The 13,291-nt window shown below is 38.1% G+C and overlaps 1 protein-coding gene and 1 long non-coding RNA gene across 2 annotated transcripts; one reads left to right on the top strand and one right to left on the bottom strand.

Annotated features, from left to right (window-relative positions):
* Nucleotides 1–8,214: 8,214 nt before the first annotated feature.
* LOC129757846 (uncharacterized) lies at nt 8,215–8,789 on the bottom strand. The gene is made up of 2 exons (XR_008739829.1): nt 8,498–8,789; nt 8,215–8,426 (listed from the first exon to the last, which is right to left on the bottom strand). It is a non-coding gene; the product is annotated as an uncharacterized LOC129757846 (long non-coding RNA).
* Nucleotides 8,790–11,789: 3,000 nt separating this feature from the next.
* Nucleotides 11,790–12,728, top strand: LOC129752590 (uncharacterized). Its single transcript, XM_055748365.1, has one exon. The coding sequence runs from the start codon at nt 11,790–11,792 to the stop codon at nt 12,726–12,728; it is 939 nt and encodes a 312-aa protein (XP_055604340.1).
* Nucleotides 12,729–13,291: the final 563 nt, after the last annotated feature.

Here is a 13,291-nt window from a genome sequence, read left to right on the forward strand (position 1 = left end):
AAGATTAGAACTTTTAATGAAAATCTGAGAAAACGCTCACTACCGACCGCCAAGTGAGATTCATTTAACACTCAGTAGGATGTTTTTTAATATTCTTAATAAGTTTTAAATATTTTATATAATTTTCAATCAACCGTTCTAACTCGATTTTCGAATTATTATAATTTTATAAATTTACCGTGTTGTCAGTTATTTTTAACGGCTAGTTCTGGATAATTCTTTCACTGTTAATTAAAATTTTTCTTTGAAATTTACATTTTTGCTAAAAAGTTTGATTGAAAATCATCTTTATCGAAGTTTTTGAAATTAGTAATTATTTCTCAAGGGATATTAACACATCTTAGCTCAAAAAAGCAAAATTCAAAGTTCCTACGAAAAAACATTAACGAAAACTTGAAAATATCGCTTGTGTATTTTGTTTGAAAATCTTAAAAAATTTCTTTAGGCCCTCGATCGATTTTTCTTCTGAAATTGCGTTGAATATGGAAGATTCTCCTCTATAAAATTAAAAATTAGGTAAAAAAATTGGAATCCCGGGACAATGGTTCAATGAAACAGAAGACGCACACAGAAGTAGGTTGAAGAAAAAGTAGGCCAAAAATGTTTTTTTAGGTTTGAAGTCAATAAAAGCGTTTATATTGACTCATCAAACGTTTTTTAGATCATTCAATATGTTTTTTAACCGTTTTCGTAATTTTTCATATATTTTTTTTCAAAAATTCTCCAACATTTAAATGACATGATACATATTCCAGGTTAAAAATACTTAGAAAATTTACAAAAAAACAACAAATTTTTGTTTGTTTTAAAAGTGAAGAAAACAATTGAAAATATTCAAAAAAGAACATAAATTTCACTGGCCATTAATCAAAAATAAATAAAGCCCTAGCTGACTTAAAACTTAAAAATATCAAAATTGCGCGAGTTTACGCGAATTTTTTCTTCTGCACATGATTTTTGAAATTTTCAATTTCGCCGGGACTTGCTGAGAACATAAACAAAAACACTAATTTTTTAAAATGTCAACAATTAAAACAAAAAATTAATAAACGAATTTTCTAATGTCTCTATAATCATCAATTTTTGTCTTTTATACTTAAAATTATTTGACATCTCTCCATTGAAGTTCTCCATTTCAAATGTTCATTTTTAGTCAGTTAAGAAAGCTTAATTCATATATTATACATAGTTGCGCCCATTCAACTATTTTTAGAAAAAATCATCCTCATTAAAATACTAAAGTTTCGACAGCTGCTACAGCTTATATATAAAAAAAATTAAATGCCAAAAAATGGCCGGTACATGGTGCTAAATTTATTCAAGAATCAAATAAAAATTGACATAAAAGTAACCAAAGAAATTTAAATTTTGAGTTTTGGTCAGGTTTTTGGGTGAAATACTCCTGTGTGAGATGGTTGAATAGAATCATGATTAAAGTAATTGTTATATGGTTTTTTTGAATTTCTCTAAAATGTTTCAATTTAGTTCAAAACTCATTCTTGATTGAATTGCATTAAATGCTGGAAGTTATTCATTCATACTAAAGATCATGATTTGGCTCTATGGTTACCATATTCGGCACAGTTGTTCAGAAGAAAATTCCATTTAGATAAATTTATAAACTGTTGAAAAAAATGAGATGACTCGGTTCCAGAGTAAAATTTTTTTTAAATTTTTCTATTATTAATTTTTCTATTTTCAAATTCAATCCAGAAAACGTTACTTTCGAATTCTGCAAATCCTGGATGAGTTTTTAGCCAATATAAAACTTTAAGGACTTGAGTCTTTGAAAATTTTTAAAACACCCAAAATCGACTCAGTCCAATGTAAAAAAAAGCATTCTGAAATTAATTTTCAAGAATACATTTTCAAACAACATAGAATCCGTATTGGTTTTTAATGAATCAATTCATGATTTAAATATTTAATGGTGTTTTCATTAGTAAAATCAACGTTTTTTAAGTTTTAATAAATTAATTCTACGTTTCAAGACAAACATGCGATGTCTTGGATATAAAACTCAAAAATAATGGTTACAATTGCTCAATCTTTTTGAATTTTTCAAGCGTAGCATGAAGATTATTGTGGTATTTTTTTATCTCCTCCGGTTCCGATATAATTTTTCTCATGATTATTCAAATTTTACATATAAATAAAAATTTCATTTTCAACTATTAAAATCTCAAAAATAATCCATTTTCCACTTAAAAATCATAGAAGGTTATTTTAATGATTTTTAACTAATTTTTTCTAAGAAAGACATTATTAAATATTAAAAGAGATACGTTGCAATCAAATAGTGTACATTAACAGGGGCTTAGAAATTACATTTATTTAACTTTTTTGGTTGTTTTTTCTACACACTTCAACATTATTTTTGATTATTCAAACTTTTCAAGACTGAATCTTAGCTTAATTTTATTAATTTTTTTATTTTTTCTTTTTTTTTTCTTTTTTAACTTTTTACTTTTCGAAGGATTAAGTGTAGCGAAATATGATATTTCATCTCTTCAGTTCAATAAACATAGCTGTACTCTATTTGAGCCATCATTTCATGTTGATAGGGAGGATCACTGGATTCTATTGGAATGTTTCTCGCATGGCTATTAAAAATCATAACATCAATCAACACCACTTAGGTATCGGAAACCACACACGGCAACACCTGAGAAGAGCCGGAAAACCACAACAAGATCACACGTGACTCCCTCTAATTTACTCATTGAAACCACGAGCCGACTACATCAGAAACCACAAATGAATGACGCTTTGGAAGAAAAACGGAAAGAGCCCGCACAGATCCATCAACAACAGAGAGTCCGTCAAATTAACTGGGGCTCGTGCCAGGGTGAGGATTTCGTATCAGACTCCGATTCCGTGTAAAACCCTCGTATCGTATTTAAGTCAGAGGATGTGTCGTCCGATTGTGGTTCTGATTTCCGGTCCCCGGAGCTGCGTGTTTCTTGGCTGTGTTGACTGACTGTGTGTTAATAATGTCATTAAGAAATGCCCAATTATCTGTAATTTAGTGACGCTGCAATAATTTTAACCACGACGGGTTCGTAAGATTTAAGCATGTCCGAGTCAGGCTGCTTGAAGAAACAAGTTGAAATGCAGGGCACAATTTAAACTCGAGCAGCAGAAAGGCCCAGAGAAACAAAACTGGAACCAATATAAATGACATAAATGATTTCGCGTGATTGCCACACGTAAAATATCAATTAAACAATAAAAGAAAGAAAAAATACTGCTGTCGATACGCAGCTTTCTTCGAGAGGAGCGAGTTTATTTGGCTTTTATGCTTTTGGTTGTTCAAGGTTGTTTTTTCCTCTCCTTTCAGTCTGGAGAATGCAACGAAAGCTGGAATCAAGAAATATCTCCAGCAGTATAACAATCAACTGCAATAAGAAATGGTCGAGATATGTTCTTGGTTCTAAATTGGACATACCTCAACGGGTTTTTTTTTCTTCTTTCAGATACATTTCTGGTTGCCCGTTCGTACCAGCAACAATTTGGAGCAGCCCCAAGCTTGTTCAGCAGCTTTACAGCGTCGTCGTGGTCATTCAAATTTGGAGCTTTATTAGGGCCATAAACAAAATCAAAAGTTTCGTCACTGATTAAATGGTGCCGTTTTGGATTCGAAGACGATGACCCATACCGGTTGAAGGAACGCAGGGAATGAAACAGAAAGAAAATAATAGGTATGGGAAATGTGGAGGTGGGTTGTTTTTTCGGGGCAACCCGACGACACAATCGAAACAGGACAGAGCAGACGAATCAACAAAAATAAAACACAGGGCAGTTTGGAGTCGTAAAGTATTGCCGGGACCTATAATTTAATAATTATATAAATTACAATCTATATTTCTGGGGTTAGTCTTCATCGAGTTCTTTCCCCGGCCTCTTGAGAGAAGGTGAAGAGTGATTCGATTCTTGGTGTGGAAAGGAGGGCGTCAACTTAGAGCTAAATATGCAGCGCTTAGCACCAGTGATGGATAAAGGTTTTGTTGCTGATTTGTAACGTTTACGTGTTTACAACATAAAAACTTCAACCGACAGTAACATATTCTCAAGCGTTGGTATTGAAGAATTTGGATGAGCTTAAAGATATTTGTAGAAATGTATTTTTTTTTAATTTTTAACGTATACATTATTTTTCTTCTATAATGATAGACAGAGTTCAGGCATATAAAGGGTTTGTGATATAGCTCAGTTGGCAAGTCGATTGCTTCCTGTTCCGATGTCCGTGAGTTCGAGCCCAATAGTAAACATCGATCATAGTTGTACCGGATAAGTTTTTCAATGTCTGTCCACTAGAGTGCCCCAAATGACCCAACTTTTGAAAAAGTTATGCGCTGCCGGCTAAAATTGATCCTAGACCTAGTACAAGATCTCATGCCAAATTTGGGCCAGATCGGATCACGAGAAGGGGTCGCTCAATGAGCCTGAAGTTTTTATGGGATTTTGAGACATTTTGTTCTGGAGAAATATGAAAAACCACATTTTTGTAGGTGATGGAAAGAATTAGAGATACATGAGATATCAAAAACCGAAAGAAAATAAGCCGTAAATATCATGAAATTTTCGAAAAAGATACAACGGCTCACCGGCAGGGCTTGAACCTGCAATCTCCGCTTCAGTACAACGACGCGTTAGCCAATTGCACCACAGTGAAAATGATGAAACCGGCGAACACGAGCAATCGAGCTCTGCCGATCAACTGCTGGACCTTCTATCGAAACACCATGTATATCCCGGCAGAGCTCAATTGCTCGTGTTCGCCGGTTTCATAATGTTCACCGTAGTGCAATTGGCTAACGCGTCGTTGTACTGAAGCGGAGATTGCAGGTTCAAGCCCTGCCGGTGAGCCGTTGTATCTTTTTCGAAAATTTCATGATATTTACGGCTTATTTTCTTTCGGTTTTTGATATCTCATGTATCTCTAATTCTTTCCATCACCTACAAAAATGTGGTTTTTCATATTTCTCCAGAACAAAATGTCTTAAAATCCCATAAAAACTTCAGGCTCATTGAGCGACCCCTTCTCGTGATCCGATCTGGCCCAAATTTGGCATGAGATCTTGTACTAGGTCTAGGATCAATTTTAGCCGGCAGCGCATAACTTTTTCAAAAGTTGGGTCATTTGGGGCACTCTAGTGGACAGACATTGAAAAACTTATCCGGTACAACTATGATCGATGTTTACTATTGGGCTCGAACTCACGAACATCGGAACAGGAAGCAATCGACTTGCCAACTGAGCTATATCACAAACCCTTTATATGCCTGAACTCTGTCTATCATTATAGAAGAAAATTAATGTATACGTTAAAAATTAAAAAAAATACATTTCTACAAATATCTTTAAGCTCATCCAAATTCTTCAATACCAACGCTTGAAAATATGTGACTGTCGGTTGAAGTTTTTATGTTGAAAACACGAAAACGTTACAAATCAGCAACAAAACCTTTTTCCATCACTAGTGCTAAGCGCTGCATATTTAGCTCTAAGTTGACGCCCTCCTTTCCACACCAAGAATCGAATCACTCTTCACCTTCTCTCAAGAGGCCGGGGAAAGAACTCGATGAAGACTAACCCCAGAAATATAGATTGTAATTTATATAATTATTAAATTATAGGTCCCGGCAATACTTTACGACTCCAAACTGCCCTGTGTTTTATTTTTGTTGATTCGTCTGCTCTGTCCTGTTTCGATTGTGTCGTCGGGTTGCCCCGAAAAAACAACGTGTCGTTGTACTGAAGCGGGGATTGCAGGTTCAAGTCCTGCCGGTGAGCCGTTGTATCTTTTTCGAAAATTTCATGATATTTACGGCTTATGTTCTTTTGTTCTTTGATACCTCACGTTTCTCTAATTCTTTCCATCACCTAAGAAAATGTGATTATTTTCAGGTACAAAGATGTACCAAGCGATTTCATAACATCAGTATTGATGAAAAACTGGTTAACTTTGGTTTTCGTTGGCCGATTTCTTCCAAACACGATTGTTATTAAAGCCTAAGTTATGAAAAATAGTTCATCCAAAGACTGAATTCCAATAAGAGTTTAGTAAAAAAAAGTTATTAGGCTTCAAAAATGGACTAACTTTTCAAAGGATGGTATTCATCACTGTTAACTAGTCGGGGCGGTAGACTGTTATTGACGCCTCATTAACAGTGATGGATAGTTAATGAGGCGTCAATATGTTCGACCGCCCCGACTAATTAACAGTGATGAATACCATCCTTTAAAAGGTTAGCCCATTTTTGAAGCCTAATAACTTTTTTTATCTTGGCGCTTATCGAAAAGCAGTCTTCGGATGAAATAGTTTTCTTAGTTTAGGCTTAAAGAAAAACCATTTTGAAAGAAATCGGCTGACGGGAACCAAAGTTTTTGATAAAAAACTGGTTTTCCATGTTTCTCTTGAAAAAATTGTCTCAAAATCTCATACAAACTTCAGGCTCGTTGAGTGACCCCTTCCCGTGATCCGATCTGGCCTAAATTTGGCATGAAATCTTGTACTAGGTCTAGGATCAATTTAAGCCTGCATGGCATAACATTTCACAGGTTTTGAATTTCCCATACATATTTGGGGCAGTCTACTCTCCACCAACTGAATCGTTGATATTAGTCATGAAAAGTCGAAACAAAAAATAAAAGAAGTGCTGGGGCGGCGTCCATAAATTATGTAAAGCAACACTGCACTTTCGCAGCAGATTAATCCAATTGACGATTCACGTTTTGACGAGCGCTTGTGAAACAAGCAATCGCTACTGTAGAGAATAGCCTATGTGAGGACCTTACTGAAGTATTGATTGAAGAATAAACTCTATTTCACCCTTGAAACCTGCATTGAATCTTTAATTTTAACAGATTATGGGTCCAGATACGTCTGAAAGGAACCAAGAGTTGGTGAGAAGGGTACTCTCATGTTTCAGGCTTGCGGTTAGCACTCCAAGGCAACATCAATAGACGAGACTTCTTAAAGCAAAACCTCTCAACATTACGACTCAAAGTCTAAACTGTTCTCTCACGACTTAAGAACCGGCATCTTCTCGCAGTGACTTTCCCCATCAGGCACAAAGCCAGATCTCTCTTTTTACAACTTGAGATCCGACCTCTCCTCGCATCGACTCGACGTTGAAGTACACACTACTCAAGGCCCGATCTTACCTCTTGCGACTCGATATCTGACCTCTCCTCGTAATGACTCGATGTGAACACTTATACTCCTCCTCTTGTTGATTAAAGACCTGATCTCTCCTCTTGAGACTCAAGACCCGACCTCTCATCGTACAGACTCAGGGTTGACCACACAAACCTCTCCTCTTGAAGACTCGATGCTGACCTCTCCTCTAACGACTCGAACCCCGCCTTCTTATATTCAGGATTCAAGGTTAGCCACCTTTATGCCCGTCATGTGCCGATCGAGAGCAGCTTATCCTAGACTCACGCATGTCAAAACACACGCGTGGGACTAAACGCAACTAATCGAATGATTTTCGACGAAGACGTCATCTTACACAGACTCGAATGACTCACGCGACGTTGAGAACCACTCTTCCCGTGTGTATTCCCCGATTGTGGAATAACCCCTTCCAAACGATTTCCACTGCGAAGAAGGTATGGTCTTAACTGCGCGGCTTCGATCTTTAAGAACCGCACTACTTAGATACTCCCCGAAGGTGGAGCATCCTGCGCACGAACGCGGCGCGTACCCACGGCATCCGCTACGCAGAAGATGATGCCTTATCTTTGTAGCTTCAAACCGTGTGGTCGAACGCACTCAACTTGACAGCCCCTCGTCGATGTGGTTAGTCAACTCCGACCGTTGTCTGGTCTTCTTGTATCGCTTTGGCTGGCAACCCAAGGATTATTTGACCTGGACTCGTGCCTCTTACGACAGACATTCGAGAATTTGAACGCTATGACTCGGATGTTTCCCGACAGTGACGACATCCTACACACAAAATTTTCGAGGCCGGAATTTAGCAAAATTTTGCTCAAATTTGACCAGCTAAAAACTTAGCAACCAATTTAGCAATATTTTTTAACTAAAGTTTTAGTAAACGAGAAAAAAGTTAGCCGCCGCAGTTTTTGCTCAAATTTCTAGCAAAAACCGGAGAAAAAGATTGTCCGGATCCGTAATTTCATGTTTTGTTATTTTTTCTCTGGAGAATCAGGGGAATGTTTGATTATTGACTAGAATACACAAATCATTAAACTTTTAGTTTATTTTTCATACTTTTTTCGTGACATTATTAAACACTTTTTTGTAAAATGTAATTAAATTAGTACCGTTCTGGAAATGTACCTTCCGGCAAGGGAAATGCCAAGTTTCCGACCTTAACTAACGAATTCGCCGGATGCAACCCTCAAAATTTCCGGACAGTTGCTTAAATCTGTCGTTTTCGCTGCCAGTTGTAACCTGTTAGAAAAAAACAAGAAATTTTCAATTTTAAAAATCCAAAATTTGCGCTTTATATGATCGGCCCTTACCTGTCCGAATCCGGTGTCGATTTGGCTATCATTTTGTCGTTTACTTAGCCACAACGAGAACCGTCAGCATCGAACTCCGGAACCGCACTTAATCGCGTCAAGTTGTTATTTTATTGATCAACCGGCGGCGGCTGCTGTCCATAAACAAAGCGGCTAGAAAAATTTTGTTTTGCTCAAATCAAGTAAAATGAACCTTTTTATTGCTAAAATCAAGTAAATTGAACTTTTTGATAACTCAACAGTAAAAAAATATTTTTGCTAAGGGAAAGTAACAGCCAAATTTTGCTAAGTGGAGCCCCGAAAGTTTTGTGTGTACACCGACTCAAAAGGCCCCACGGCATCGAAAGCCTCTCTACACGTGGGTATACCCCGACAGTGGCAAACCCTCTGCGAAGTCCGCTACGAGGAAGTATTATCCCCGCAGTTTGTCCCTTAGAAAGCGACACTACTCTTATACTCTTAAGACGATGCCTTATCTTCGTAGTTCCGATCAAGGGACCGGACGCACACTACTCAGATGCTCCCCAGAGACACAGTCACCTTACACCGTTTGCGGTTTGCCATTGATTTCAGCTTCTAAGCAGGGCTGTCATGATCCGGGTTAACCCATCGCTGACCGCATGCCAAGTGTTGGAATCCATACACATCCTCTCAACCGCGTTGTCTACTGTCGTGTCGGGTTCACAGATGCCAAGTTTGTTGGCACGTACCGCCGCAAAACTCTGACAGGCAAACGCCACGTGTTTTGGTGTTTTCTCTACGTTAACACAATCTGGGCAATATGACGAAGCCACATGTCCAAACCGATAGTTGTACTTCATGAAGCATTCATGACCAGTCAGGAATTGCGTCATATAGAAGTTCACTTAATCGTGTACTGCCAATTGTCATCGAGTCCTCATTGGCGAGATTTCGTACGTTTGGGCGTGTCTCTATTGTCGTAGCAGTGGACATCCTCCTCTAGCAAAACCAAGATCGACAGGTTCTTCAGCCACTAAACGCTACTAAATCTCTGCAGGTTACACTGTCTTCCAAGAGCCTGCCTCTAGGCCGCTGCACCGTACCGCAGGATTGACGTGGTCACGCTTGACAGTATCCTCCTCTTGCTACTGCGGATTGCCGAAGAGCTCGGCACATCCGTATGAGTGCGGCCGTGGCCATTTCCGCTCTCTTACACACGTTGACGACATGACTCGTGAAGCTGAGTCTGTTGTCGATCATCACCCCTAGATACTTTTGTGTATGGAAACGATATCCAAAGGTCCAACTGCTATGGTAACTGTTTGGGGTGAGATCAGGTGATGATCAGCACCATCTCGGTTTTGTGGTGGGCTAGACGCAGGTTTTTAGAGTACATCCAGCTTTCCACTGCCTGGATAGCTACTGTGGCAAGAAGCTGTATCTCAGCAGTCGAGGAGCCTCTCGCCAAGAGGACTACATCCTCCGCGTATTCTAGGAGTTCAGCTCGCGATGGGAGGCTCATTCGTTAGAGCTTGTCGCTCATGATGTTCTACAGGATCGGGGCAAGAATTGACCCCTGTGGCACACCTGCCAAAACCTCATCTGTCCGTATGCCCTCACCGGTCATATACTGTAGTTGGCGATTGAGGAAAGGACTTTCTACAAACCTATACAGATATCCTGGAACCCTCATTTTTATGAGTGACTACGCTATCGCTGTCCAATTGACTCTGTTGAAGTCGTTCTCAATGACAGAGTGGATGGCGTCCACGGTGCTGCGTCCCCTACGGGAACCAAACCGTTTCTCTGAGAGTCCGCCCTCACTTCCAGTGTACCTCTGAAGTCGGTTACGAATCACCTTCTCCAGGATCTTACGGGACTGTTGGCCAGCAGAAAGCTCATAACGTTAATGTTTAATTCACATATTCCCAATTTTTTGGAGACATATTTACGAATTGACTAAACTGCTATCCGATTTAATTTTTTTCGGGCAAATTGGCGTAAGTGAATGATAGAAAATCACTCAAACCAAAATGTTTACGATGGTAATTAAAAATGTCTAAATATTCGATTTGGATTATCATTTTATTTACTTACAAATTCGTGTTAGCTGGGTCTTAACTCGCTTCAAGGTGATTTTTTAAAGTAATTATCAATAAGTTGTTCCCTAAACCCTCTTGTGTTTTCATTCTCACCAAGCTGTCTTCTACACACGCACGAGTTTTAATTTTCAACTTGTTCAATGTGTTTTTTGAAGTTTATGTGAAGCTGTTCCTCAACTCGCTTGAATATTTTCATCTCACCTAGCATTCTTCCCAACTTGCTTGAAAGTCGAGTTGATGAGCTGGGGTGGTCCTCCCAATTCGCCTTCCAGTCTCAAGCTGTCCTCTCAACTGTTCTCACTACTCGCCTTTTAATGTCAAGATGTCCTCTCAACTAACTTGAAATTCGCGTCAAAAAGCTCAGGTGGTCCTCCCAACTCACCTTTCAATATCAAGCTGTCTTCTCAACGCGCTTGAAATTGTTATCTGAACGCTTAGCCTATCCTATCCTCTTAACTCGCCTTGAAATTTCAAGCTGTCCACTCAACTTGCTTGAAATTCGCGTCAATAAGCTCAGGTGGTACTCCTAACTTACCTTCCATACTCAAGCTGTCCCCTCACTGCCCATATTTGATAAACGGTCTAATGTGCCATGAACACCAACGCGAGAAAAACTCAAAATAAATGTTTTAACAATTTTTTTGCATCCTTATACTCAAAATAAAGTAGATTAATGTGCATAACAACCATTGTAGGTGTAGGACATAGGCGGTTGAGTTAAATTGCAAATTTAGATAAAGAATTAATGAAAAAAAATAATTTCAATCTCAGTAGCCACTTTATCAAATATAACGTGAACAGAAGTTGACAAATAGCTCTGAATTTGCCTGATGTGCATACGTTTTCAAATATTGCTGCGATTGCTCACGCCCATAACCACCAAGCCACAAAATCACAACAAGAAGGAATTTGAAAAACTTTCTATACAAAGACACCGGTTGCTGCGAAGGATGATTCAACGATTCGTGAATCGTGTGCAAGTATCGGTACCGGTTTCTTTACGTGCTGCTTTCGCTATCACTAATTGAAGTGTATTATCTCGCATACGCCGCTCAAATTTGTGCAAGGCTTTGAAGAAACTTCCGACTTACCCCGGACAATTGAAGTACAACCAGTTTTGCTTAAATTTGTTAATTTTTAAGCCTTTTTCTGTGTTGAACAATTGGTGAATCTCCATTCCATTGTTTTCGGTCATCATTTCGGGATCGCAAGACTCTCACTGTTACGGAATGACGAAGCGCAACAAAAACAAGCTGCAAACAAACAATTCTACTGATGATACGCTCTCACCGGACAAGCAACAAGAAACCCGAAAAAAACAAAGAGTTGAAGCAACCGCTAGTGAGATGAATAGCGATGATCATCATGAGCTGGATGCAGGTCAGGGTGGTTCAGAGATTACTCTTCTGGAATTACATCGCATGATAAAAGAGGATATCATGAATGCCAGCAAATCAACTAATTCACGGATTGATAACATCGCGCAAAATATTGAGAAGTCAATCGAAAAGCTACAACATGAAGTTCAAGAAGTTAAGTCCTCTCAACAATTTATTTCGGATGAATTCGAGAACGTTAAAATTTCTGTTGATGATCAGAAAACGTTGGTTTCATCAATGAAATTAGAAATAACCGAATTGAAGAATGATCAAGCTCAAGCACAACAGCATATTGAGGAGTTGAACTATGAGCTAAACAAAATAAAACAATGTTCCATAGAGAGTCACTTATTAATCTCTAATGTAGTGCAGCTAGTGAACGAAAATCTCGATAACCTGTTCGGCAACATCTTGAGTGCGTTGGGGCTATCCTGCAGTTCCCACGAAATCATTGGTATCACGCGTCTAACTTCATCAAATGCAAGAGGTGTACCTCCGATCCTGGTTCGCTTCATAAACGTTTCGCTGAAGGATAAAATCATGAAGATGGGTCGTGCAAAACCGCTAAGCTGCATCGATATAGGACTGAACATCGACCAACGAATCTACTTTAACCACCGACTAACGAGCTTGAATCAACGGCTGCTGGGAATAGCGAGAAAATTTAGGAATGATAACAATTATAAGTTTGTTTGGTTCTCGAATGGTTCTGTTTTCATAAAAAAAGATGAAAACTCAAATGCATTGAAAATTAGTGACGTTCATGATTTACCAGATAACAATTGTTAATTGAAAATATTCTCTAGTTTCCTTTTTTTGATTCCCTTTTTATTCCCTCATAAACTCTGATGCGGTGTTCCATTTGAATTATAATAATTAAGAGCTAAATTGGTGAATTATAAATCTACAAAAAAAAAGTTAGTTAGTAAGACTTGCACACAAAATGTTTCACCAGTGTGGTGGCTTCAACAGTTGAAAAACTTCTTAGCTGCAAATCGAATGAATAAATAAAAAAAAATAAATAACACATCATGCACATTAGACAATTTATCAAATATATTGCACATTAGACAAATTTTCTTTAGGGTTGTATTCCTCCACCAATGAATTTTTTGAAAAATGAATGAAGTAGGAATATTATACAGAGTATAAGCTATGAAATGGCACAATTTTCTCCATTTTGAAAAAAATGGCATATTAGACCGTTTATCAAATATGGGCAGCTCAACAAGCATAAAACTGTAATCCAAACACTTTTTCTGTCCTCTCAACTCGCTTGAAATTCAATATGCTTAGACGGTTTTCTCAAGTCACTCTCAAATCTCAAGCTGTCCTTTTAACTCGCTTGAAAT

The sequence above is a fragment of the Uranotaenia lowii genome, chromosome 3, assembly GCF_029784155.1.
Source record: "Uranotaenia lowii strain MFRU-FL chromosome 3, ASM2978415v1, whole genome shotgun sequence".
Classification (NCBI taxonomy): Eukaryota; Metazoa; Arthropoda; class Insecta; order Diptera; family Culicidae; genus Uranotaenia; species Uranotaenia lowii.

Excerpts from the sequence above, each read along its gene's own strand:
- LOC129752590 (XM_055748365.1), top strand. The coding sequence starts at position 11,790 with ATGACGAAGCGCAACAAAAACAAGCTGCAAACAAACAATTCTACTGAT.